At 41.5% G+C, this 27,640-nt stretch overlaps 1 protein-coding gene across 4 annotated transcripts in view; it reads right to left on the bottom strand.

The window, feature by feature from the left end:
• The window catches only part of LOC128608566 (mitogen-activated protein kinase kinase kinase kinase 4), an 80,639-nt gene that overhangs the window by 19,355 nt on the left and 33,644 nt on the right, over positions 1-27,640 (bottom strand). For 2 of the 4 annotated variants that reach the window (XR_008386095.1, XM_053626383.1), the window contains exons 5-18: positions 26,614-26,724; positions 19,874-19,964; positions 17,376-17,506; positions 16,871-16,925; positions 16,400-16,478; positions 13,069-13,244; positions 12,911-12,983; positions 9,153-9,363; positions 8,840-9,001; positions 6,757-6,843; positions 4,998-5,576; positions 4,059-4,241; positions 412-579; positions 43-149 (exon numbers count right to left, since the gene is read on the bottom strand). Coding sequence is in view for 3 of the 4 variants with exons in the window: in XM_053626383.1 (XP_053482358.1) it covers positions 43-149; positions 412-579; positions 4,059-4,241; positions 4,998-5,576; positions 6,757-6,843; positions 8,840-9,001; positions 9,153-9,363; positions 12,911-12,983; positions 13,069-13,244; positions 16,400-16,478; positions 16,871-16,925; positions 17,376-17,506; positions 19,874-19,964; positions 26,614-26,724 (2,213 nt within the window). In the remaining variant the exon portion in view is untranslated. The remainder of the gene's footprint in view (positions 1-42; positions 150-411; positions 580-4,058; positions 4,242-4,997; positions 5,577-6,756; positions 6,844-8,839; positions 9,002-9,152; positions 9,364-12,910; positions 12,984-13,068; positions 13,245-16,399; positions 16,479-16,870; positions 16,926-17,375; positions 17,507-19,873; positions 19,965-26,613; positions 26,725-27,640) is intronic. The other 2 variants (XM_053626384.1, XM_053626385.1) reach the window with 1 other exon arrangement.

Below are 27,640 nucleotides of genomic sequence, written 5' to 3'. Positions count from 1 at the left end.
ACAGCACACACAGTCACAGCACACACAGCAATGCACACATACCTTCCGACATTCTTCTGAGCTGGCAGGTTGCTCTGTGGTGCGCCGCCTTGGTGAGGGGCGTCACGGCGAGAGAGTACTGGTGACCTGGAGGTTGTTCTTACCGGAACCTTCCAGGGAGACATGCAGGGATACTCGTTGATGCATACTGTGCACATCTGTGTTTGGACTGATGTGACAAATACACGCTAACCTTCGGATCACTAATTTCCCGCAGGTCAACAAAGACAAAGTCACGCAGTTCCCAACATATACATACACACACTTAAAAAGGACCACCAGGCTAAACAGCCAAGCAAAAAACAGCTGGCGCACGCTGGTGCAATCTGGCACACTACCCACGCAGACCGAGTCATCTGGGCCTGTGCTTACCCGGGGAGGCTCCTCGTGCGTGTGGGGCGGCGGCTCGGGGCATGGTGGGTGCTGCTGGGCGCGAACGTGAGCGAGTGAGGGAGCGGACTCACTGAACGAGTGCGTGCGGGAGATGGAGGGAGGAGCGGCTGAGCTGCTCTTTAGAGCGGCTACCTGGGACCACTGCACCTTTCCAGAGACGGAGTGGCACAAAGCAATGAAGCAGGGTGAGGAGGACACAGAACAAGAAGGAAAGGGTGTGGTGGGGAAGATGAAGAAAACAGAACGAGTTATGAGGTATGAGTTACAAAGCAATGACAACAGAAATAAAACAAAACAAAAAAAAAAGGAGCTTTTACTTTTAACTCAGAACTCTGAAGTAACAGAATGCGTGGTATTATGAACTGGCTAAGAATGCAGGAAAAGGTTAGCAAATGTTTAATAATAAAACAAAAATAATAAAATATTCTACCTAGAATATACTTAACTTTGTAACTGATGACCTTTTAAAGGTTAAAAAAAAAAAAAATACACACACACACACACACACACACATATATACATATATATATATATATATATATATATATATATATATATATATACACACACACACATATATATACACACACACACACACACAAGCACACTTGACTGACATTTTGGAAAATGACCAATAAGTGCAACACATAAAAGTAGAATCATTCAAATGAGGGGTGGGGGTTGAGAATAAGAGGATGAATGACTCAGCCAAAAGAAAATGGACGGGCAGGCGAAGAAGTCGAGGTACAAATGACAGGCTTTGCGAATATTTTGTTTCTGTAACTGTAATCATGTAATGCCCCGTTTGGAACACCACACAGACCCTGTATAACACAGCAGAGCCATTTTCTAGAAAACAGAGTGACCAAAATGGAGCAAAACAGAAGTAATAAACAACAGAGAACAGCCCGTGTACATTTCACATTCACAACACCAGAGTCAAAACAGACCACAGCTGACAAAGGAAAGAAAGAAAGAAAGAAAGACAGACAAACGGACAGACTGTGTAACCGTAAGATCTGATAGCTGGAAAGAGGCCGTTAGAAGAGAGCAAGCAAAGAGAAAGAGAGCTTACAAACCCCTACAACTTGACTACAGCCCAACTACCAGAGAGAGCAAGAAAGAGAGCAAAGTACATCACGATTCAGTGAACTGCATGAGGACAAAGCTGCATAACATGAGCATTAAACAGCTATGACAAGTGAAAGGTAGTTAGTAGCTGTTAGCAATCTCAGGACGTTAACTTGGCCTAGTAGCTGTAAGTGATTAGAAATGTTGGCATAATTTAGGAGAATTCCTACAGCTCCGCATTAACTAGGTAGAGACCAAGTGAAGCAGGGAAAAGGCTATTTAAAGAAATGCTTTTTTTTTTTTTTTTTTAAACCTGTAGTGTACAGGTGCATCTTAAAAAATAGAATATGGTGGAAAAATTATTTTTTTCCCGTAATTTAATTTAAAAAGTAGAACTTTCATATATTCTAAATTCATTACACAAAGTGAAATATTTCAAGACTTTTTTTTTTGTTTTAATCTCGGCTTACAACTCATGGAAATGAAAAATGCAGTATCTCAAAATATTAGAATAAAGAATTTATAATACAGAAATGTCGACCTTCTGAAAAGTATGTTAATTTATGCACTCAATACTAGGTCGGGGCCACTTTAGCATGAATTACTGCATCAATACGGCGTGGCATGGAGGCGATCAGCCTGTGGCACTGCTGAGGTGTTCTGGAAGCCCAGGTTGCTTTGATAGCGGCCTTCAGCTCGTCTGTATTGTCAGGTCTGGTGTCTCTCAGAGATTCTCTATGGGGTTCCGGTCAGGCGAGTTGGCTGGACAATCAAGCACAGTAACACCACGGTCAGCAAACCAGTTACTAGTAGTTTTGTCACTGTGGGCAGGTGCCAAGTCCTGCTGGAAAAGGAAATCAGCATCTCCATAAAGCTCGTCAGCAGATGGCGGCATGAAGTGCTCTAAAATCTCCTGGTAGACGCTGCATCGACTCTCGACTTGAGAAAACACACTGGACCGACACCAGCAGATGACACGGCTCCCCAAATCATCACTGACTGTGGAAACTTCACAATGGACTTCAAGCAGCGTGGATTCTGTTCCTCTCCACTCTTCCTCCAGACTCTGGGACCTTGATTTCCAAATGAAATGCAACTTTTACTTCCATCTTCCCCATGACTGTGGTTGTGTACTGAACCAGACTGAGAGATTAAAGGCTCAGGAAACTTTTGCAGGTGTTTTGAGTTAATTCGCTGATTCGAGATCTTCTCAGGTCGACACTTCTGTATTATAAATTCTTTATTCTAATATTTTGAGATACTGGATTTTTTATTTCCATGAGCTGTAAGTCGTAATCATCAAGATTAAAACAAAAAAAGGCTTGAAATACTTCACTTTATGTGTAATGAATCTAGAATATATGAAAGTTCCACTTTTTGAATCAAATTACAGAACAAAATTAACTTTTCCACAACATTCAAAATTTTTTGAGATGCACCTGTGTATGAGCTTACCGAAGACAACAATTTCAACACATTTCCCTGTACAAAGAAAAGAACAGAAAAAAACACTACTCTTTTACGTATAATGGATATCTAAGGACACTTATTAAATTAAACTCGACTACATATAACAAATTACACATGGCAGCCAGCAGACTCTAACACTAAAGGCCAGAGGATGAGTCACACGAGACTCACGTCTTACCAAAATTCTCAAAAGTTGAGTCATACAGTAAAAAGTCATTCGGTTTTTGTACGATTTTCCCGCCATTGTGACTCGCACACAACTATCCTTCTGTCTGAAAAAGTGTAAAAAGGTAAAACGGATTTTGAAATAATTAACAAATCCAGTTATTTATTGCTTAAAAAAATGTATTAACAGAAAATCAACAACTGTGGGGCCCCTAAATGGTGAGAAAATATGGGGGAAAACTGAATAATCACCTTTAGACTTTCATTATTTATCTTTCATTATATAGTTTACATATAGTTTTCAGTCATTTTCTCAGTACAGGGAAACATGCTGAAATTCTTATCTGTTATTACAGAGAGTTCACATGGCAGAGGTTAGAGTTCACATGATTAAAAAAAAAAAAAAAAAAAAAAGTTCCTCAGAGTGAAACTGAAGAAATTGAAGAACGGAGCTAGGAAAGGTGGATTTGTGCACAGAGCTAGAGGAAGAATGACTAAAAGAAGAGATCTGGAAAGAGAACACAAGGAAAAAAGTTTCTCTTAAACACACAGTCAATAAGGGGCAAACGAGCGACGCTGTGGCTTTTTCCTAACACCTGGTTATTTGACAAATCCTTAGTTACGAAAATAAATAAATAAATATCGCAAGTTAAATTTTATTCAAAAATCCATCCTGTTATGAAGGATTTGACTGAGGACATTCTTCTCAGATCAGCATTGTTATGACCCACAAGAATATTGTTAATGACTTCAGTAAAACAATTACGGCAAGTTATATGAAAAGTTTGTAGCATATCCGGTGAATTTTGGGAAAATTTGTCCATTTTCAGCCCGTAAAGTGCAACGTCATCACTTTCAGCTATGTCTGGTAGATAAGAGATTTTTGGGGTGTACCCGAGGTGACGCATTACCGTGGTTACCTGAGGTTCCATGGGGCGGTGCAGGGCAGGCTGGGCCGACTCGGAGGCGCTGCCATTGGAAAAGGTTTCAGCGCGCGGTGGGACGGCGGGGGGTTGCTTCTGAGGCCCTACGGCGGGGGGCTGCTTCTGAGCCCCTGCGGCCTGTGGCGAGCCTTGTGCGTTCCTGCGGTGCCGCTCATCTGCCTGCAAACCCACGAGCAGCAGTACAACGTGAACCATGAGCAGAAAAAGGTGCAACAATTTTAGCTATAAACACTTTAAAGGAGGACATGGCAAGAACATCCACATGAGCCAAAGCAAAGTTGGGTTAACCTGTAAACAGAATTTTGACAAGAGTTATTTGTCTCAAGCACAAAATAGTGACAAGACAAGTTAAAAATGGGCATGTGAGTAACAGATTTCAAAATGCGTTCAGGTGAGGGGAGATCAGAACAGAGCAAAGTGAAATGAGTATTCTACAAAATGTGCAAGAAAATGAAAGAAAAATCAGCAAAACTTAGTGATTTAAGCAAAAGAGAATGCATAAGCAAAGAAGAATTAAAAAAAAAAAAAATCGCCTCAGCAACTCATACTATATGACTAAATGTAACAATGTGCAACTGCATAAAGATGCCACAAAACTACCCATCAGAAACAATAAAGAATCAGCAGTAAGAAAGGCTGCCAGTTTCCTTCAGATGGATGCTCTACAGTAGGCATGACGTCTTGTTGCGAATTTATTCAGTACACCCTTCATTACCACAAATTACCTGTAATTTATCAGTAAAAGCACAAACGTTAGGGAGAGATAAACACGTGAAACGGGATTTATTAGTGCAGGCGAGCAAGCATGAGGCAATAGTGGTGGTTAATACCAGTCTATGCGGAGAGGCAGTGTTATCGGTCCGAGCAGACACAGAGATTAGCAAACCAGATTACAGCAGTGGGTTACGGCTTCACCTCTCTGATTGGCTCCGAGTCAGGGGCGGAGCACTGGGATTCTGACGGGAGTGTCTGATTGGCCCGGCCCTGCTCCTGGGCAGGCGGAACAGCCTGGGGGATCGAGCTCCTCCGTGTTTGGTCTTGAGTGAGAGGATTCTTCTCTGTGGGAACTTGCTGAGGCTGAGGGATTTGTTTTTTTTCCTGTGCGCTCTGCTGTGGCTGGGGAATCCTGCTCCTATCCTGCGTGGACGGCGGGGTTTTGGTCCTTTCCACAGCCGACTGTTGCAACTGCGGGATTCTGGACTTTTCCTGGCTGGTCAGTGGCTGGTTCTTGCTCTTGTCCTGGTGCTGCTCCACTGGAGCTTTTCTGCTCTTTTCAGATAAAGGCTGCTGCTGCTGGGGAATTTTGCTCCTTTGAGCTGAGGATGGGGGCTGTGTGGGGTTTTTGTTCTTGTCTGCAGCTGGGGGCTGTGCTTGAGGCTGCTGTTGGAGACTTTTAGCCTGTTGGAGGGAAAGCAGATATGCCTGCTCCTGCTGTAACTGTCTCTGGAGTCTCTCGGCCTGTCTCTGCTCCTCCAGCTCCCTCCACTTAAACTCCTGACACACACAGTGCGTAAAAGACGCATGGATTACGTGCTGCATAAGTTTTGATACGACGTCCAGCTTTCATGATACCTAGTCTCAACCTCAAGGTGGTTAATTCACACAAATGCTAATAACTGCTTCGCAAATCCTACTTTTTTTTTAATCAACAATAATAATCAGTTCATCTGCTTGTTGCGTAGATAACTCCATATATATCCTACAAATAACCAACCACTTGTTCTTGAGCCATTGTGGCATGGTGCTAAAGAGAACCTTCGAGGGATGCACAGACACTCATCCCTTAGGGTTTTTTTTTTTTTTTTGGTGGATTTTTGGTTTATTTACATGTGTAGCGTGAAACTGACCCAAACAGCAAACTGCACTGATTCTGTCTCTGCAAATAAAACTTAACGGTGAAAAAGCACTCAAGAAAACAAAAGTGAAAAACAAAGTATATGATTCACTGTAAAAGGTGAGATGACCAACGGAGTGAGTAGTAAGAGCGGTAGATCCATAAGCCACATTAGGAAAACAGGATTTCATACCATCCCAAGACTCCCTGTACAAACCTGTGAAAAACACTAGAGTTTCACATCACACTGTGCTCCTCAGACCTACTTCAGATAGTTTTAGCGTTTTCCCTTCAAGTAATGATCAAGACTTCAAGTTATACTGTACTTAAAACAAAACCGTACTGTTAAATGACTAAATGCTCTTCTGAATCCTGGATTCAAATATTTAATCAAATAAAAGTTTAAACTCATCTCTGTCATTTTTAGATGCCCATGCTTTCTTTACCATTAAGACATATCCTTTTGCACAGACAGACCTGAGTCTAAAAATATAAACAGCCAGGGCTCTGATAGAAATCTCTCAGCACTAATAGTCAGAACATAACACGTGTCTTTTTGCATCCCAAAGCTATAAACATGCATAATATAAATGTGTAGGAAAATAGAATGACATATAGGACATACACAATACACATAACACAACTACAATTAACCTAATAAACTGAGCATCTGCACTCTAGGTTACTATATTAAATATAGTAGTTTATGATATCTTATAATCCCTTCATCCTTTCCATTTACAATCAATGGAAAAGTGAAGTCTCTTTATAAAAAATTTTTTTTACACAAGCGCGAGAGAGTGAGAACGAGAGAGAAGAAAAAACCGGGCATATGCTCACCAGTAGCATGGCCTGTTCATGCAGAAGCTGCTGCTGTAGAATTTCCAGATGTCTCTGCTCCTCTTCCAGCTGCCGCCTGATGTACTCCTGTTGAACAAGCCCAGGGTCACGTTACCTCAACATTCAGTTACCCAGGAAGCAAATGATCAACTCAATTGATCACTTTTTAAAAATAAATAAATAAATAAATAAATCAATCAATCATTAAAAAAAAAAAACGCATTTATAATTTATTCTGATTTTGGCCTGAAAGGCCGGTTTGGATTTCACATTCTCAGATCTAATGATGACAAAATCTTGGCAGACTTGTACAGGGTGTCTGAAAAGTCAGGAACCCAATGGTAATATGTCGAGCAAAATCAGCAAAAACACGATACAGAGGCTGAGAAAAGGCGTAGGGCGTAAGGGTGAACATGTAAAGCATATGTAGTAAATAATAAATATAAAATTAAGTACATGCAGTTTTACTCTCATCGGTTCCTGAGGTTTTAGACACCCTGTACAGCAGACTGTCCGATAACACGTTCTCCAAGTCAGATTATTGATACTCCAGCAACAGTATAATAGTAGTGACCTCATGCCTAAAGAAATGCTTCTTTAAACGGTGAAGCGGATGAGATTTGGGAGGAGATCTGAGCCATTCGTCGGTGGGAAAAAGAGTACAACAAGAACTGCAAGTGAACTTTATGTAATAAGGCTGCAAGAAACTGTAAATCTGCCATTTTCTTTCCATGCTCCATCCCAATCCCTGTCATGACAGAACTCACACTCATCCATCACACCCGTATGTGGTTCTTCCCCAAACTGTGGCCACAAAGTTAGAAGCACACAATTGTGTAGAATGTCTCTGTAAGCTGTTGCATTATAATTTCCCTTCACTGGAACAAAGAGGCTCAAAAATATTCCAGCATGACAATGCACCTGTGCACAAAGCGAGCTCCATGCAGACATGGTGTGTGAAGGTTGGAAGAAGGTGGAAGAACCCGAGTGTCCTGCACAGCGCCCTGACCACAACCCCACTGAATACCTTTAGGATGAACTGGAACTGGAGCCTCCTCACCATCCCAACAACAGGACCTGATCAACCTGCAGTTCTCGCCTGGTGTCCCACTAAAGCTAAGCAGGGTTGAGCCTGGCCAGTACCTGGATGGGAGATCTCCTGGGGAAAACTAAGGTTGCTGCTGGAAGTGGTATTAGTGAAGTCAGCAGGTGGTGCTCACCTTGTGGTCTGTGTGGGGCCACAATGCCCCAGTATAGTGACCGGGACACTATACTGTAAAAACAACACTGTTTTTCGGATGAGACAAGCATTTGTTTCAGTAATTTCTGCTGTATGCCTCACACCAGTGCATTCAGGTAATCCAATACTCCACACAAGTCGTGACCTTTTTGGTTAATCGTAATCTTTACACTGCACCAATAATGAGTTTGAGATTTTGCTGAAGATTTTGAATCTCAAAAATAAACAAAGAAATAAAATCCCCCTTTCATAGCTTACCCAGGATCATTATTTACATAATTTTTCCATCATCAGCACCAAGAGAATAATGGTAAACTATCTGTCCACACAACAACACCTGGTGGTATAAGTGCTGATCGTAATATCAGAACTAATAAACAAGTGCATCCGGTACTCTGCTTTCTTCTTCTTGCTTCTCTATGCAGTAATTCTCAGATTAAAAGACAGTATTAAGTATGTATAAATGCTCATGAGATGTCAGAACACTTGCACTTCTCTCTCTTTTTTTAAAATAAAATAAAATAAAATAAATAAAGAAAAAGCCACCAACAGTATTCACCCTTAAATGAAGCACTCACAGGTCATGGACCATCTGATGCTTTCTAATCTTTTCTGGCCAAAAGCTTCAGGATCTTGAGGCACGCAATCTTATTGGTTCAATGCAATTCCACATGTACAGCGAACAGCCGTGATAAGCTTGCAGGTTTCAGCTGATTTAACTGAGCCTTACATGAGTTATTAATTTATGTAATTTGACACAAACTTGTGACACATGCCTGTGCTCATGTCAGTAAAGTTCTTGTCAGAACGCCATGTTAACAGTTGTTGCAGCGAGACCTTCACCTGTTCACGGTCTGCTCTCCTTTTTTCCTCCTCGGCTCTCCTGCGCTCTTCCTCTTCCTTGCGCCTGCGTTCGATCTCCTCTAGACGTCTCTTCTCTTCCTGCTCGCGTCGCCGCTGCTCTCTCTCCTGCTGCCTCCTCATCTCTCGCTCACGCCTCTGTTGCTGTAAAGAGCCAGCAGAGGGGGACAAAGTGAGAGAAAAAAAGACAAGGAAATATGCACCGTACATGTACTATAGCAAGAAACCTGCACGTTATAACAAAGGCAACTAGAACAAGGCAACGGATTGTCCCGTTTCTCTGGCACTCCCATACCTCCTCAAGCCTCCTCCGTTGCTCCTTCTGCTGCTCGATACGTTTCTGGCGCTCGGCCAGCAGTTGGCGTTTGTACTCCTCCTGCTCACGAAGTTGCTGTTCCTGCAGGAGCTGCTGCCTCCTCAACGCCTCCGAGCGTTCCTTGTTCTCCTGCTGCAGACGAATAAAGTCCCGCCGCAGGGTCGACTCACCCGGCACATTCACAATGGAGCTGTTGTAAAAGAGAAACATTAGCCTAGCTACAGGAACAAAAAAAAAAACAACAGTCCTCAATCCACCTTCAATGACTTGCAAAGCAATATTTATAATCAATGTGTGACTTTCAACTATATGCATGTATGTACACAGCTGTGAAAATGTATTGATCCTGATTTCTTCTGATTTTGTTCTCTCTCATACTAAATAGTTTTAGATCTTCAAACACAATACAACATGAAACAAAGGCAACCTGAGCAAACATACAACACACACACAAAAATACATAAGTTATTTATTTATTTTTTATTGATGCAAAAAAAAATTACATTTTTTCCAACACCTATTACCAATGTGAAAAACTAAGTGCCCCCTTAAACTAAAATCTGGTTGTGCCAACTTTAGAGCAATATCTGCAACCAAACACTTCTGATAACTGCAGATCAGTCTTTCACTTACTTCTAGGACTAGGACTTACTCCTATGATTTGGATCATTGTCTTGCTACATAATCCAGTTGAACTTGAGTTTCGACTCCTTTAGGATTTTCTGGTAGAGAGCAGAATTCATGTTTCCCTCAATTACTGCAAGTTGTCCAGACCCTGAAGCAGCAAAGCATCCCCACACCATCACACCTCCACCACCATGCTTGACCACAGGTATGATGTTCATTTTGTGGAATTCTTTGTTTGGTTTACGCCAGATGTAACAGGACCCCTGTCTTCCAAACAGTTCCACTTTCGACTCATCAGTCCACAGAATATTCTCCCAAAGGTTTGAGGATCATCAAAGTGTGTTTTGGCAAAAATTCAGATGAGCCTTAATGTTCTTCTGGGTTAGCAGTGGTTTTCACCTCACCACTCTTCCATGGATAATATTTTTACCCAGTGTCTTTCTGATAGTTCAAACCATCCTCTTCACAGAGCATTGAGAAAACAGTGAGTGAGAAAAGAAGCCCTTGCGCTGTTGTTTTTAGGAGTTAAAAGAGAAACCTGATTGTTATGCCTTATGTGGTCTCTCCTTTTTATGCAGAAACAATGTCTCCTATTGAGCTTCATTCTAGCCTCATTAGCAACGTCTCCCTGGAACTCAGAGGAATAATGAAAACACAGCAACAGCCAAAAATTTAACTCCAGAATCACTCAACACATCACAAATATTTCAATATAAACATATTCTATGTGCTTCTGGGTGAAGTTTTCCTTCATTTTAAAATCATGTTTTTGTCAAGAGTGCAACAACTACACTACTTGTTTCAGATTAAGAGAGAGAGATTGTTGAGGTCAACAACAATGTTTAAATTTATGTAAGCAATAGAACTGTACTTATTAGAGGTGTTAGCCTGGCTGCACCAACAAAGTGACACTTTTAGGTATCATTTATAGAATTCTGAAAACTTTCTGCTGCCCTAAGAAAAAGTCATGAAACACTGAAAAGTAACATTTTACTTCCTTATTTAATTGCTTGGTGTTCTTCTGCAAATTCTAGAGAAACGTCCGTTTCTACTCCTGTGTAAAGACGACACAGAGCTCTGCACCTCATGGCTTTCTGAATGAGTCAGTTTACTTTAGTAGGAATATAATAGTATTTTGTCATATTCACCAACAATCAGATCTGTTCAGATGCATCACTCTCAAAGGCTGGCCTTAAGATACAACCGTGCATTTTACACACAGTCAGCTGAGCTACTCAGTTTTAGAGCGTCTCAACTTGGCAGAGCTAAAATATGTGGACACCTGTCCATCTGACCCATATGTGCTTGTTGAACATCCCATTCCAGATTTATTCCCCTTTCACTGTTATAATAAGCTCCACTCTTGTAGGAAGGTTTTCCACTAGATTTTGGAGCATGGCTGTGGGGATTTGTGTTCATTCAGTTACAAGAGCGTTAACGAGGTCAGGCACTGATGTATGGTGAGGAGACTCCAGTTCCAGTTCATCCCAAAGGTGTTCAGTGAGGTTGAGGTTGGGACTCTGTGCAGGACACTCCAGTTCTTCCACTCCAACCTTCACACACCATGTCTTCATGGAGCTCGTTTTGTGCACAGGGCCATTGCATTGTCATGCTGGAACAGGTTTGGGCCTCTTAGTTCCAGTGAAGGGAAATTGTAATGCTACAGCCTACAGAGACGTTCTATACAATTGTGTGCTTCCAACTTTGTGGCAACAGTTTGGGGAAGAACCACATCTGGGTGTGATGGTCAGGGGTAGGGCTGGACGGTAGAGCTCAAAAATGTATCACTCGATAATGCTTCATATCATTCGGTTTCGATAATTACTGACAAATTTGAATCTTTTTTTTTAAAACAAAGACCAGTAGAAAAAAAGGTTTGAATTTAACCACTGTATTTTTAATTTACCACTTCATTAAAGCGAACAACAAATAATTTTAGCTTTAACAGTCAAAAACAAAAGAGAATTTAAACAGATATCTTTTCTTATATCTTACATGAAGATTAAAGAAGTGTTAGAGAAAGTCTTGAACTTAATAAATCAAATGTTACAAAATGTGTGCAATGTAAAAGGCAAACTTTAAGGGGGATCAACATCGCATTATAGTGCAGAATGAGACTCCTGGTGCTCTGGTTTGTGCTCAGCCTGTTAGCATAGTTAGCCTAGTCTCGTATATAACTTCCACTTCAACACTTACTTCCGGATAACACTGTGCAGAGGTCCGCACCTGACGAGTTGAACTCCTGCTCTGAGGACAGAGCAGAGCTGACATTTTAACAGAAAACAAAAAAGCGGCAAAATGTCACCTTTCTCCCTTGCACACTGTTCAGAGTCACACGCACTGTACATGTGCAGAGCACTGTGCACGCGTACTACAAGTCTCTCGCAGCTTGTTTCTCTGTACTTGGCCGAGCCGTTTTTTTTTTTTGCAAAGCTCACACACATCGGTGTTCTGATGTTGGTCAAATGAAAAGAAACCAAAATAACTGCCACGTCCTTTTTTATTCACAATCTCCTCGGCAGGCTCTGAACTCATTTTCACGTGTTTACGTGTTCTGATGTCACATGGCGATGGAGCAACCGAACCCCACAGATACGCAGCTTGCTATTGGCTGTTTGCTTGTCACTTGTAGCACACTCCTTTATCAAGGTATATTATAAGCTGTTTATGATCCAGGAATGGCGCACGCTTGAGGGTTGTTCATGCAACCAAACTTCATGTCTGTTTACATTTTATCGAGCGTTATACCGAACATTTTTTCCATTGTTTCCGATAAGTGTACCGTCGATAAATACCGATAAACGTTTTATCGCCCAGCCCTAGTCAAGGGTGCACATACTTTTGCTCTACTGCCGCGCACACACAGTAATCACCCTTGATAATTGTTGGTTGAACTCAATTATACAACAATTCTATTAAAAGATGCCCCATTAAAGTAAATGTCCCATGTGGATGGTCTATAATTTACTTTTTTCCAGACTTCTTGAGTGCTGTGTTAATAACACACAACACCGATCAGTTCAATCATGCTGATAGTCACAAAAACATGCATATGAGCATGTAAATACAACTAGATGAAGTGAATAGGTGAGGTGTGTGTGAGACAGTACCTTGGTTCTCCCTCCTGTTCCGGAGCTTCCTCCTCCTCTTCCTCACTGCCACTGTATTCATACTCAGTTTCGTCTAAAATCGCAAAGAACAAGCACAGAATATTACACAGAATCAACACACACGGGCGCGCACACACACACACCGCGTGTATACACACCCTTCTCTCCCCTCTTCTTGCGGGTGCGGTCGATGTGATCTTTGAGCTGGATGCGCACTTGTCTCTCGTTCGGCTGGTCTCGGATGAACGGGTGCTTCAGCAGCTGCTCCGTGGTCGGCCTCTGAGTGTAGTTCTTCACCAGACAGCTTTCAATAAAGTTAAAGAACTTCTTGGACCTGAAAAAGAGACGGATTCAACACACACACAGAGAAAATATTAAATAAAAGCCGAGGGAGACTTAAATGAAGATGCAATCGCAGTAACCCTATTTGTTGCCTATTGTGGCAATCGTGAAATGCACAGAAATCCCAAAATGTTTGCAGAGTGAATCAAAATTTATATTCAGTTTTTAAAAAGGCATTTCTTAGTAAAACTAGTCAACATAAAAGAAAAAGAGTCTAATAGACCTGAGAAAAAGGAAACAAGACAGAAGTTACGACTTTTCAGACTGAACTGAAATGGAGTCAACAGAGATTGTGTCATGAACAAACACAAAATATTAAATAATATTAAAGTCAGTATCGTTTTCTGCCTGTTTTCTCCTGCCCTGTTCACTCGTCTTACAAAACCGTTAGCTCAGGTAATAATGATAATGAGTCTTTATTAGTCACATACACATTACAGCACAGAGAAATTCTTTTTTTTTCACATATCTGAGCATGTTAGGAAGCTGGGGTCAGAGTGCAGGGTCAGCCATGATACAGCACCCCTGGAGCAGAGCGGGTTAAGGGTCCAACAGTGGCAGCTTGTCAGTGCAGGGGCTTGAACCCCTGACCTTCCAATAAGTAACCAAGAGCCTTGCAGTGATCAGGAATAATACACATTATATATAAGGCGGGATGAACATAAGACTAAATGAATAAAAGATGAGTTAGTCTTTTTTTTTATTATAAAAAATGTATATGTATTTTTTTTTAAATAATGCTACCCATGAAACATCTGGAAATCATTCAGGATGCAAGCTAAATATTCTTAAGTTTTATACACTGAAGCTACAGGAGAGAAATGCTTAGAAACCGGACTCCAGTCATTTGGAATATTTAAGGCTGACTTCACCCAGAGATATAGCTACACAATATGAGAGCAACTGTGGCCCTGCTACCCAAGCAATAAAAAGAGAGACAGAGACACATGGACTTTTCTCCCACTAGACCCAGAAACTGTAAAAATCAACATCAGTCTACTCTGTAGATTCCAATCCCTACCAGTGGAGGTTCCACGGAAACAGTTTAGTGAGCAGGACAACCTTATTTCATGATTCACCTGAAAACTAAAAGATTCAGTAGGATTCACTAAAAGAGTTCGATTTAAGGCACTTCAATGAGCAAAAGAAAGGAGGAGATGGGGGATTCATGGTCCTGTCTCTATACTATACATCAACAAGGGAAGTTTTAGAAATATCCAGTCATCTATTCCTATTTCTAGTTTTGTTATAAATAATGCTAGAGTGTTTATTACAATGTCTATTGAACCAATAGCAGTAGAAAATTGATATCAGCCCTCTACAGGCATCCAAGAATCGAAAACACATAATACAATGTTTATTAAATAGGAATGGGGAAAAGAAAGGAAATGAGAGTCTTCACAACCACTAAAGTGCAAGTGATCCAAGTAGGGTCAGTAGACCTAGGCCTTTTCTAGAGACACTGTGGAAAACCATTTGCTCAGTTATACAACCATTTTAGAAGGAAGTACAAACAATGAGTAGGGATATTCTAGTAACAGACAGGTAGCTCTTGTCCTGTAAATGGATTATTGTCATGGGGGGAAAAAAAGGAAAATTTCTACATTAAAATAAAAAGCTCCAAACTGACGTAGTTAAGCAAGTGTAAGAGAAGCCATTCTGTGTTGGATGATGTAGGAAGTTGCTGACTGAGAATAACTGATGAAAGACTACCAGTGTGTTTTCTTCTAACTGTTTTTCTTGGTTTCAAGTTTTGTTTGTCCATTGAAGTTCTACCAAAGAAACCAAGAAAAAAACATTATTTATATAAAAAAAAAAAAAAAAAAAAAAAACTGCATAAGTATTCACCCCTGCTGGTGTGAAACCCCTAAACTGGTTCATTTGGAAACAGGCATGGTTACAGCAACAGGTTTTTAGCTTTCCAATGAAGAATGAAATCATTAGCACATTGTGACAGTGGCTCTAATCCGCCCCCTAGTGGAATAACAGACATACTCTTTTTTCAAATATTTAAATTCAAGTTAGTATTTGGTACATTGAGATATACACAACACATTAATTGCAGCAAAATGCTTGGTAGCAAGCCTCAAACATTGGAGTTGGGCTAAACAGGATCTACAGTTCCCTCTGAAAGTATTGGAGCAACAAGGCCCGTTCTGTTGTTTCTGCTATACACTGAAAACATTTGGGTTTGAGATCAAAAGATGAATAGGAGACAATAGACCAGAATTTCAATATTTACATCTAGATTTTTTTTAAAGAAACTTGAACATGGCTCATTTGGTGGCAGACCTCCCAATTTTTAAGTGAGCAAAATAATAGGGAAATTTGTTTTACGGTAAATTCAAGCAATTAACACTTAATAGTTGAGTGAAATACCCGTATCAAGCCTGCGACTCATTGACATCACCAAATTGTTGGTTTCTTCTTTTGTGATGCTGTTTTCAGGCTTTTACCACAGCTTCTTTCAGTTGTTTCAGGGGGGTTTCTCCCTTCAATCTCCTCTTCGGCAGGTGAAATGCTGCACAACTGGGTAAAGGTCTGGTGTTTGACTTGAACAGTCTAAAACCTTCCACTTTTCCCCCTGATAAAGTCCTTCATTGTGTTTGGGGAAACAATGTTTGACACTGCTGCTCTAACCTTTCAGACCAAAAAGTCATTTGTTCTCAAACTTGAGGTTGTGACTCCAGTATTAACTATGGTGATCTGTGGTGTTCTAAGTAAGTCTGACTTAGGGAAAAATGTAAGCTGTTTATTGTTTACTATTCAAAATGTCATTACCCTAGTTTATTAATGCAATTTGGCACTGCTCTTTAGGTCATCATTTAACACCCGACCACAGCAGTGCTGCATCTAATACAGCACACTCCTGTGTTAAATAAAGTGGCTCTTAAAATGGGTTCATGAGAACCCCTGCCATAAGCGTCCCAGTCCCAGCTACAGGCAGGAATGTGCAGTTTTAAAATAATCATACCGTGATAACTGCCTAAACCTTTTTTAAACCATGCTGTGATGTTTGTTAACACAGTATGTTTTACTCACTGGCACTCACTCACAATCATTATTAATCTCAGTACTGTTGTACTGACCTGGTACTGAACTGAATGCAGCACAAACTGGTGTTCAACCGATATGCAGCACACTCACCATTTCTTGGACTTGAGCCTAGGTGGAGGGTTTCTGGGAATGAGGAAGAGCGCTCGCATCGGGTGCATGTCACACAGCGCTACCAGCCAAAAGAAAAAGCAAGGCACATTTACAAGAAACATTCATTCACTGATCAAGATCTGAAGACTTTGTTCACATGTGGACTTTAATTCAATCTGTAGTCCAGTAACAGTATTTAAAAAGATCCTCTAGCTGCCTAATGAGACATTCTAAAACTCTCCACGACATAACTACACGATCAAGATACGCTTATATCACTAACGTGTTATTACAATCTCAATTAACAACCCTGATCTAAAGTGTTACCCAGTTTGATTTTTCACAAGGCATTAACAGTTTATACAGTAGATGATGCAGTTTTACAGAGGAGCATTTGACAGAAGGCTGCAGAGACAAGGAAGGAAAGAGAGAAAACACAGAGGCCTGCAGAATTGAGCTAACTGCACTTACGCGGTGCTCCTTCAGCCATCTCTATAGCCGTGATACCACAGGACCACAAGTCGCTCTGGATGAAATGGAGAAAAAGAGAGATGTTTTGCGATTAGTGGAAAAATTCAGCTTAGAAACATGTACTGATGCACTGAGTGAGCAAGCAGTGATCATAAAAGCTTTCTGAGCCATGAATCCGGTGTGTGTGTGTGTGTGTGTACACATCAGTTCCAAAATGATCAGATTATATGTTGCAAAATTTTCAGTGTCCTATAAAGCGAGCCCACACAATGCCAAGATTATTTCTAATCATAATAGAAATGTGCGCCAAAACAAAGAAAGAAAGAAATAAATGGATTCATTCAGTTCACTGGAGCGGACAGAAAGCAGAGTTTCTCACCAGCACCAAAGATTCCCACCCGAACTAAAGCTTTCAGCTGGGCTTTCTGAATTCCAAATCCAAATTAAAGGTGTGGGTGCCAGATGTAAGGTGCGGGTGTGCACACAGACGAAGTGTGCTTCTTACCCGGTAGTCGTAGGTAGCGTCAGGGTTTTCGTCGCAGGCGATGACCTCGGGTGCCATCCAGTATGGCGTGCCAATGAAGGTATTCCTGCGTCCCACGGTGCGGTCCAGCTGAGCGCTCACACCAAAATCCACTGAAACAAACAAGCAGTGGGATTAGCAAACTATTCACACCATTATTTCCATTCACCCATGAAGTATTCCAGAGGCCAGTGTGACTCAAGCACAGAAATGTGGATTTCTAAAGGATTAGTTCAGTGATTTTGGGTAATTACTAGGGCTGGGTATTGCGAGCAATTTGGTGATTTGATTCTTATTTACATGATTTTGATTATCAATATTTCATTTAAAATGTTAGTTTTGAAGACATGGAATCCATGTTTTAATATAACTGCTGGTAACCGAAACTCTCCTCCTTATATTACTGAAATACACATTTACATTAACAATAGGGCCCACACAATTATGTTTAATTACTTTTTACTTTTATTTTGAGTAACAAACATTGTAAAAAGAAATCATAAATGTGCATGCAATGCCCACAAGGTAAGCACAAACTGCAATGCACATTACTCGGGGGGGAAAAAAAAATATAAAAAAAATAAACATGTAAATGTGTAACAGTGACATTCATTAACAACTTAAAACATGCTTAATAAATAAAACTGTTTTCAAAATTCAAAACTTGAAAGATGGCGACATCCTCAGGACGAGAAATATTCATATCCTCTCATGCATTAAGAATCGATTGGACAATTTCCCAAATCGATATCTATTCGTTAAATTGAAGATTGATTAAAATTGGAGAATCGATTTTTTTTTTTACCCAGCCTAGTAATTACGTAAATAAACGATATGGTGATAAACATGGGCGCAGCCAGACCTTTCACAATGGGGTGGCTATAGATTAGACACAGTGAATCTATTGGGGTGGCAATTGAGGGTGGGATAAAAATCACTAATCTCCATCTGTAGAAAATGAAATCATGTGACTTTCCCTGTTTGTGTACAGCCCGAGTACAATCAGCATCAAACATAAAAGGCCCACGACTAAGCAACATTTGTTTCTTGTCAAGCTTCATAAAATTCATAGCTAACATACGTCATGAGATCTTCACTCTCAACACAAACCCCATTTCCCACAATTGCTAACCACTTCTGCTATGGACACATGACTCATGCCCAAGGTCACAGTGCCTTGAACTCTGTCCTACACCCACCTGAACACAATCCCCGCTTCGTCCCGTTGCTTCTAATTATTCTAGATTTATTAAAACATCACCAGTCTTTTAAATGACGATTCTAAGCCTGCTGTTTAATTGCATTTCTGGATTAAAATTTATTTATTTGACACTTTTGATTCATGTCTTTCTTACATCGCTCTGTTACCGATACGTTGCCTGATTTGCTCAGTGGATGGTATTAAAATGCTAACTGCAACTCTGCATGGTTCATGGCAACGTAACATTAAGTTACTTCTACAGTACAACAAAATTATACATTTGAAAGCTTTAGCTAATGGTAGCCGATAAACTAAAGAAATCAAACATTATGCTTCCAAATAATAACCATCCTTCATGGCAACAAAAAGTCTGGCTCACCTGTTTGTTTATTGTGGTCAGGACCAGGAAACAGTTCACTTCTGTGTTACTAAACTTTGTTATTCTTTTCAATCGCACAAAGATGAAATAACCTTTTTACATTTCCCAGTAGACACCGTAGTGAGTGTCCTGTTTTTATTCAAACTAGCCTATCACAGCGAGCTTTACCAAGTCATTTGGTTTCAAATCACAACCTTGATTAGTGCAATAATAATAATAATAATAATAATTTTTATTATTAATAATAATAATAATAATAATAATAATAATAATAATATCTTACTGGGGTGGCCATGCTTCATGCTAGGGTGGCACTGGTATTTAGTTACGGCCCTGGTGATAAAGCTTAGAAAAGTAAAATGTTTTATATTTATGTTTTAAGTTAACATCTAATATATTTCCAACAATACAGTATCAAGTAGAAAACTGTTACATATAAAACTGTAAAATATTGGTGAGTGGGATGGTGTGAGTTAATTATTAAGTTAATAAGCAGAGTTAATTATTTTCCTATAACAGCATTTCCTGGATGTTTTTACTCCTGTTATGCCAACAATTACCATTTTGAATTTATTAATTAGCAATGTGATGTTTTTTTAAAACAGTTTATTGCTATATATAATGTTGTTGAACGTCCACGACACAGTTTAGTTCCAGTTATCATTTATAACAGCTATAAGCAGTGTGACCAATTATAATATCATGGATTTCACAAAGGTGATTTCACTCCAGCATGGATTCCAGGTTATGTTCGTTATTAAAATAAATGTCAAATTTCGTTAGTTTTGAGGTAAACTATCCTGAACCTGAAACATCTGAACTTTTGATGCTTTGTTGTGCTGAAGTTTCCTGTAGTGGAGCATGCTGGGTAAGCATAGCACGAGAAACACTTCTGCTTACCCAGTTTGACTTCTGCGTTTTCAGTCAGCAGCACGTTTTGCCCTTTAATATCTCTGTGGATGACATGGTGGGCGTGCAGATGAGCCAGGCCCTTTAGACAAACACACACACATACACATTATGAGCCTGGAGAAATAAAAAATAAATACATGCATCAGAGATATTTGACAAAAAAATATTTTTAAACTAATGGAAAAAGTGCATTAACTGAAGCAATAAAAAGTAGTTAATACAATTACATGTTTTGAAGAATATAGACTATTCTGTACAGCATCTTGAAAACAAAGTTCTATTTCATTTATACTGACTGCTTTCAGCATCTGGATGTCCATCACGTGTATGTGCAGGTCGAGTGCTTGTATCAACAACGTCACCTGTGACCTGGGTGACATATGCCTTTTGCCCCGGTGACCTCTTGTTATCTTCTTGCATTGGTAAGCAGGTTTCAGGAGTGCAGGCACCGCTGGTAGTCTTTTAACCCGAAGTAGGGTTGGAGCTACGAACTTTCGTCCTCCAAAGACTGCGGCTAGCCTTTTTTGTGATTATGTAACTTCAGATAGTGCGCTATCCAGCAAGAGGTAAGTGAACTATGCTATCAACGCCGTTTAGGAGTGGGCACGCTCTAATTCGGCAATCAGCAGTTTACAGTCCATGATCAGTGTCCATGACACTAAATAATTGAAGTCGGGTTGGAATCTCCTCCCGTAGTTTTCCGCTTATACGCATCATGGAGTTATTCCCCACGACTTTGGTAGTTTCATTTTTTGACGCACTGTCAGTTAGCAACACACCCCAATTGGGCTTCATTGAACTGTTTTCCATCCCCATGATTTAGTTCATGAATTTGTTTATTGGCTATGGTGCGTTCGTGCTTAATGGCACCATATTGCATCACAGTGCATAGTGATCATAGAGGGATCATTCCCCAATATTTTCATTGTTTCAGTTTCATAACTGACCCGTTGTTGGTAGGACAGGCAACACAACAACCCTCATTGGGGTTGATTGATATGGGTGATTGTTTTCGTCCCCGTGATTTAGTTTGTGGATTTCTTTATTAGTTACAGTGAAAGAGAGTGTTGCTCTTAACTGCACCATATTGCATCTCAGTGATCTAAGCTGTGTTACCATACAGAGATACTGCAAAGGGAATATATTTCTCTCTTTAGTTTTCAGTTGCCACCTGGCAAAGTGTTCCCACACAGAAAACCACGTGGATATTAATCACTGCTGGTACCCATGTTTATGACATGTATTGATTGCCTGGCCCCTCTTGAACTAGAGGATGGCCATAAGAGATGTCCCCCTTGCCTGGGGGTTGACCACTTAAGAGAGGGACTGACTGAGAGGGCATGCATGAACGGCACGGGCAGCCAGGCTGGAAAGCTAGAAGAAAGGTTAGGCACTCAACCGTATCCTACGCAGGCCATGTCTCCTAGCTCTCATAAGCACCGAAAGACCGATTCACGGGGGGCCCCTGGTAAGGGTAAATGCAGAAAGGCAGATCCCCTAGCCCAGAAGGTAGACACCTTGGCATCTGAGTTTGCAGAGATTAAATCTCTCCTCCTTAATTTGCAACCACCTAGTGCAAAGCCTGCTAGTGGTTCTGCTGCAGCCGCACTGCAGTCTCCTCCCAGGGTGCTGCCTCTAATACGGTCACCAGCCTTTGAAATCCAGGAAGAGGACATTCTCTCCACTAGGGCCTCGGAGAGCCTAGTTATCGGTGAAGGTTATGACGAGGAGGGGGCAGGTGAAAGCTCCCATTCATCTCATCTCAATTCTCAGGGGACGAGCCACAGTACACAGAAGGGCTCGGAGACCAGTCAGACCTGTGGTAAAAATGGCCTTGGCACGTCTGTGGTTAAATGCAGCACCTGTCCAGGTGATTCCTCAGAGCGTTTTTTTTTTCCAGGAAGACCTCTCGGTCCGCAGCTCTCTGTGTCCTACCCTCAGCGCCATATATCGAGGAGCTACAGAGGTGCTGGGCAGACCCCAGACGTTTCTCTCATCTCCCAACAGACTGTAGAGCACTTGCTAATATGCAGGATGCATCCAGCCCTGGCCTTGACCGCACGCCTAATATAGAGCTGCCTGTTGCCGCCCTTGTGCTATCGCCTGATGAAGCATTTCGACTCAATGCACGCTGTCCCCAGCCACAGTGCCGGTTGACAGATGACTTTATTGTGAGAAGCTATGACACAGCAGCACGTATGGGAGGTATTGGGAATTCCATGGCTTCGGAGGATGACCCTTCGGCCCAGAGCCTGAGTGACGCTTCTTTGCAGGCATTCGCCTATACCACCAAGGAGTTGGGTAGGCGAATGTCTTTATTAACCCTCACTCGACGGCAAATATGGCTGGCCCAGTCTCCACTTTTGGAACCCTGCAGGAGAGCTTTCCACTCTCTTCCTGTCATTCCTGGGGAATTGTTTGGCCCTGCTGCACAGCAAGCCCTGGAGCGCAGTCTACAGGTTATACAGGCCAGACAACAATTTGCTAGTCTGCGCCGTGAACACCCCGCTAGATAGAAACCCTCTATGGTAACATAAGGCTCAGTAGATATAAAAGGCCGACTACCCAGCCAAGAGCACAACGGCCAGAGAGGTTTCATCAGCCAGCCCCCACCCAGCCCCCTCGCTTCGCACAGCAACGCCAGACTGCTGGCTGTCGCCCCTCCAGAAATTATAAGGGGTGAGGGGGTAGACAATGACCATACCACTCCCGCGGTCGGGTGCTTCAATAGCCAGCAGCTCAGGTGCTGTAAAGCATTTAAGTCAGACCCCTGGGTTGTATCAACCCTGTCACAGGACTACAACATTCAATTCACACGTCGACCACCGAGGTTCCATGGAGTCCAAATGGCCTTAATCAAGGACACGAAGAAGGCTCTGGCCCTATGCCAGGAGGTCTGGGCTCTCCTGAAGAAAGGTGCCATTGAGCAATTAGGCAGCGTTTTACAGAACAGTGGATTCTATTCAACTTATTTTATTAACGCAAAAAAAGATAGTGTCTCACCTATTGAGCCTGAGGGCAATGCACTTACCAGGCACTCAAAACACAGCTGCATATTTCCTATCACTGCACATCCCCCACCCTGGCGAATGGAAGCTGCACCCCGAAGTAGTGCAAGCAATCTGGCACAGATATGACAGGGCAGAGGTGGACCTTTTCGCCTCACTGTTAGCGACACACTGTCCCCTTTGGTTTTCACTGGGGGAACCAACAAGCCCCTAGGGCCAAGATGCACTAGCAAATGCATGGCCAAATTGACTGCTTTATGCTTTCCCTCCACTACCATTGATGCTGCCTCACCCTAGATAGGATCCTCGGGGGCAATCACAAGGTGCTACTAGTAGTCCCCAGATGGCCAGGGAAAGGGTCGTTTCTCAATATTATGCAGATTACTGTACAGGGAGCCTTGGTGCCTCCCTGTGAGGAAAGATCTGCTCTCACAGCTGGAGGGTCGAATCTGGCACCAGAACCCACCCCGGCTGCAACTTTGGGTCTGGCCTCTGGCCAGAGCCATTATTAAGGCTGTGTGATCCAGCATTTGTACAGACCATCCACAACTCCCGTGCACCTTCTATCAATGCATTGTATGCTAACAGATGGAAGCTTTTTTCTGATTGGTGCCAAGCTCAAAATTAGGAACCAACACACTGTTCCATACCGGAAATCCTCAGCTTTCTCCAGTCCTGTCTTGATGGAGACCTTGCAGCCTCCACCATCACGGTATATATAGCTGCCATCTCAGTCATGCATAATAGGGTAGATGGCATGATGATTGGGTCCCTAACACACTCAGGAGTGTCTACTTCATGGGCAGCCCTACAAGGGTCCCTCGTTCAGATATTTGTGCAGCCGCATCATGGGCACCAACCTGCACATTCGCAAGAGTATGTAGGGTTAATGTGGTCTCGCACAACCCAGAGGCAACAGCCATTTTTCCTCCAGCATCACAGCCTTTTTTAAGGAGCACGTAGAACTTCCTCATGACCTTGTTGGTATTACTCATCCAGGTGCTAAAAGCACCGCCTCTGGCGATTAGTAGAAATGAAATAGAACGATGGGTACGCATGTGACCGTGGTTCTGTGAAATTCAGACGACCACAAGAGCTTGGCAGACACTCGGAAGATTCGTGAGAAGATTGCCAAGATGTCACATCCGGGGTGAACATGCCTTTAGTACCGGGGCAAAAGGCATTCGTCATCCAGATCACAGGTGACTTTGTTGATACAAACACTCGACCTGAACGTAAACGTGATGGACATCCAGGTGCTGAAAGCACCGTCTCTGTTGGTCATCCGAAATTCATAGAACCGCAGTTACGTATGTAACCATCAGTTTATTTAGTAACAGAGAAAGGCAATTATGATGAAACTTGTCATTTATGGCCTCTGACCAGGAAAAACCAAAATAAAATATAAAAACCCTCAACTGAGAATTCCTTCTTTTAAAGTCGTGATGGTCTCCACAACCCCGAATTCAACAAGTGAAGTGAAATCAACATGGTTGCTCACAGCATCAACAGTAAACAAGGCAGCACTTCGTTCTTTTAAATGAGTTATACTGTACATCAGGCCTGTGAGTAATATGAAATGAAAGTTACTTCCTTCAGTAGGCACACGTTTATGTTTTACAGGCATAATTCAGGGAATAAAAAAGATGCACATTAACGTCTGATTTCAGCCTGTTGTGGCAACATATTCTCTGGCATCGGATCAAACTCAAATGATGTGAAAGTTAGAACTGACACAGAGAATGGATTAGTGAACTTTATGTAATTAGTGACAAATGAATGTTTATATTAATCAGACATTCACTACAGACGTTTTTATACTTGTACTATATGGCACTTTTTTAGGAACACCTGTACACCTACTCATTCATGCAATTATCTAATCAGCAGTGCAGCGCATAAAATAATGTAGATGCGGGCCAGCAGCTTCGGGTAATTTCCCCACCAATCATCAGAATGGGGATAAATGTGACCTCTGTGATTTTGACAGTGGCATTGTTGTTGGGATCAGATGGGCTGGTTTGAGTATTTCTATGCCTGCTGATCTCCTGGGATTTTTAAATACAGGTAGAGTTTATTCAGAATGGTGCAATAAAGAAAAAAAAAAACATCTAGTCAGCGGCAGTTCTGTGGATATAAACACCTTGTCGATGAGAGAAGGTCAATGGAGATTGGCCAGACTGGTTTGAGCTGACAGAAAAGCTACACTAACTCCGATAACCACGCTGTACAATTGTGGTGGACAGAAAAGCATCTCAGAATGCACAACACGTCAAACCTTGAGGTAGGTGGGCTACAACAGCAGAAGACCATGTCGGGGTCCACGTCTGTCAGCCAAGAACAGAAAGCTGAAGCTTCAGGGGACACAGGCTCAGAAAAACCTAGCCTGGTCTGATGAATCTACATTTCTGCTGAGGCACACAGATGGCAGGGTCAGAATTTGGTGCCAGCAGAACGAATCCATGGACCCAACCTGCCTTGTGTCCGGGCTGGTGACGGTGGTGTAATGGTGTGGGGAAGGTTTTCTTGGCACACTTTGGGCCCGTTAATACCAATCCATCAGTGCTTGAATTCCACAGCACTTCCAGCATGATAATGCAGCATGTCACAAAGCAAAAGTCGTCTCAAACTGGTTTCATGAACATGATAATGAGTTCAGTGTTTTTCAGTGGCCTTCCCAGTCACTGGATCTGAATCCACTACAACACCTTTGGAATGTGCTTGAACGGGAGATCCTCAGCATGAAAGTGCACCTGAAAAATCTGCAGGAATTCTGTGATGTAATCAAGTCAACATGGTCAAGAATCTCAAAGGAATGTCTCTAACATCTTGGAAACTGAAGCCCTACCTAATATTAGTATAGTGTTCCTAATAAATTGATCAGTGAATGGAACTGTATATTTCTATAAATATAACGATTGCTCCAGAGCAATTATGTCGTGCCCATTGTGTGTCTTTGCTTAATAAGCTTAAACTGCATACCCGAGGAGCCCCGGGGTTATTGGGACTGTATTAGCATTCTATGAGGCTTCTTTTAATGCAGAGGCACACCACAACAGTGCTCCATCTCCTCCACAAACAGTTAACCAGGTATTCAAATACACCATGTATACCTCTAATCTGTACAGGGCTGTACTGTCTCCATACTGACCCATACCTACCCAATACACATACGTGTAACCTCAAGTTAAAGCAGACAACCTGTTTTTTACTTTACTATCACTCAGTACGTTTACATGGACAATGATAATCCGATATTAACCAGATTAAGACAATACTCTGATTAAGAAACCATGTAAACAGCGATTTCTGATTACCTTAACACGACTAAAGTCATACTCAATGTAAAAAGAAATCGAATTAAGACGTGTGGAGTATTCCTATTTTAGCTGCATTATCGACGTGCATTCTGTACTTGTACACACTTTAATCACACTATTAGCATCATGTGGGAGTTTTCACCGCATTTTGCGACAGAACACAAACACGGCAGTGCTCAACCTTTTGACGGCAAATAAGAGAGCACGGCTGCGTCCAAAACTGCAACCTTACCTTCTATATAACGGGAAGTGAAATACATGTATTTCGGCTACTAAACAGTAGGCATGTGTGGTTTATTGTGATTATTTCAAATGTATCATGCAGGAGAATCAGAAAAGTAGTTCTTGTCAGTAGACAGTTTGTAAATGAATGAGTGAATAAATGAGTACGGTGCCCTACCCTGAGGATTTCTCTGGAGATGTATGCAATCCAGTCTTCCTTCAGCCAGTTTCCTTTCGTGTTCTTCACCAGGTCTGTGATGGAGCCAGCACCACAGAACTCCATCACCAACTACACACACACACACACCACAGTTATTACACAGGGATGTTCAGTAGATCAGAATCTCAGTATAAGAAGAGACAGTTTAATATGAAATCAGTGCAGTTTTCACACATGTTCTAAATTTCCAAACTGTTATACGACTAAATTAACATTGATAACAAAGCTGCATTAAAATGTAAAGCCTAAATAACTGTTACGTTTCAAAAGCCTAGTTTGTGCTGCATTTGCAGTGTCAGTAAAACAAATAAGAACATTTCTGTTCTAGGAAAGTATATAATTCAACACGCCTCTGAGGGAGACCCGTAACTGCCAGTTAAATTAGCACTGTTCAAATTAAAGTCCCTACATAGTTCTTTAAGAGTTCTTGAGGACTAGCTGTGATCATGTGAATAGGTTTTTGAGGACAGTAGGCTTCTGAGATCATGTGTAATATGCGTGATATTTACGGCTTTATCTGTTTGGCAGGACAGAAGAGGGAAGCTAAGACGCAGCAGAGAAAGATGTTTTGTCGCTCTGAAGTCACACGGCAGGTTATTAAGGTTCGTGTAGGATACAAAATAGGCAAAAAAAACAAACAAACAAACATATTATAAGATAAAACACAAAGTATTTTTGTCGATCTTCAAGTTGCACATACTAGGGTTGTCAAAAGTACCGGTACTTCGGTACCAAGTCAGTACTAAAAAAAAAAAATTTATACATACATATATACATACACACACACACACACACACATATATATATATATATATATATATATGTATGTATGTATGTATGTATGTATGTGTATGTATGTGTGCATATATTATATATATAAAAAAAGATTGACGGTATTAGATTTTCATAAGTACCGGTAGTACCGAGCACCAGGTCAACCCGGGACTGACACAGGTGTCCAGTCGGGAACTTTTCATGAGTGCAC

The sequence above is a fragment of the Ictalurus furcatus genome, chromosome 6 (assembly GCF_023375685.1).
Source record: "Ictalurus furcatus strain D&B chromosome 6, Billie_1.0, whole genome shotgun sequence".
NCBI lineage: Eukaryota > Metazoa > Chordata > Actinopteri > Siluriformes > Ictaluridae > Ictalurus > Ictalurus furcatus.
Note: the sequence above shows the minus strand (reverse complement) of the source record. Positions and strands in the feature narration are given on the sequence as shown.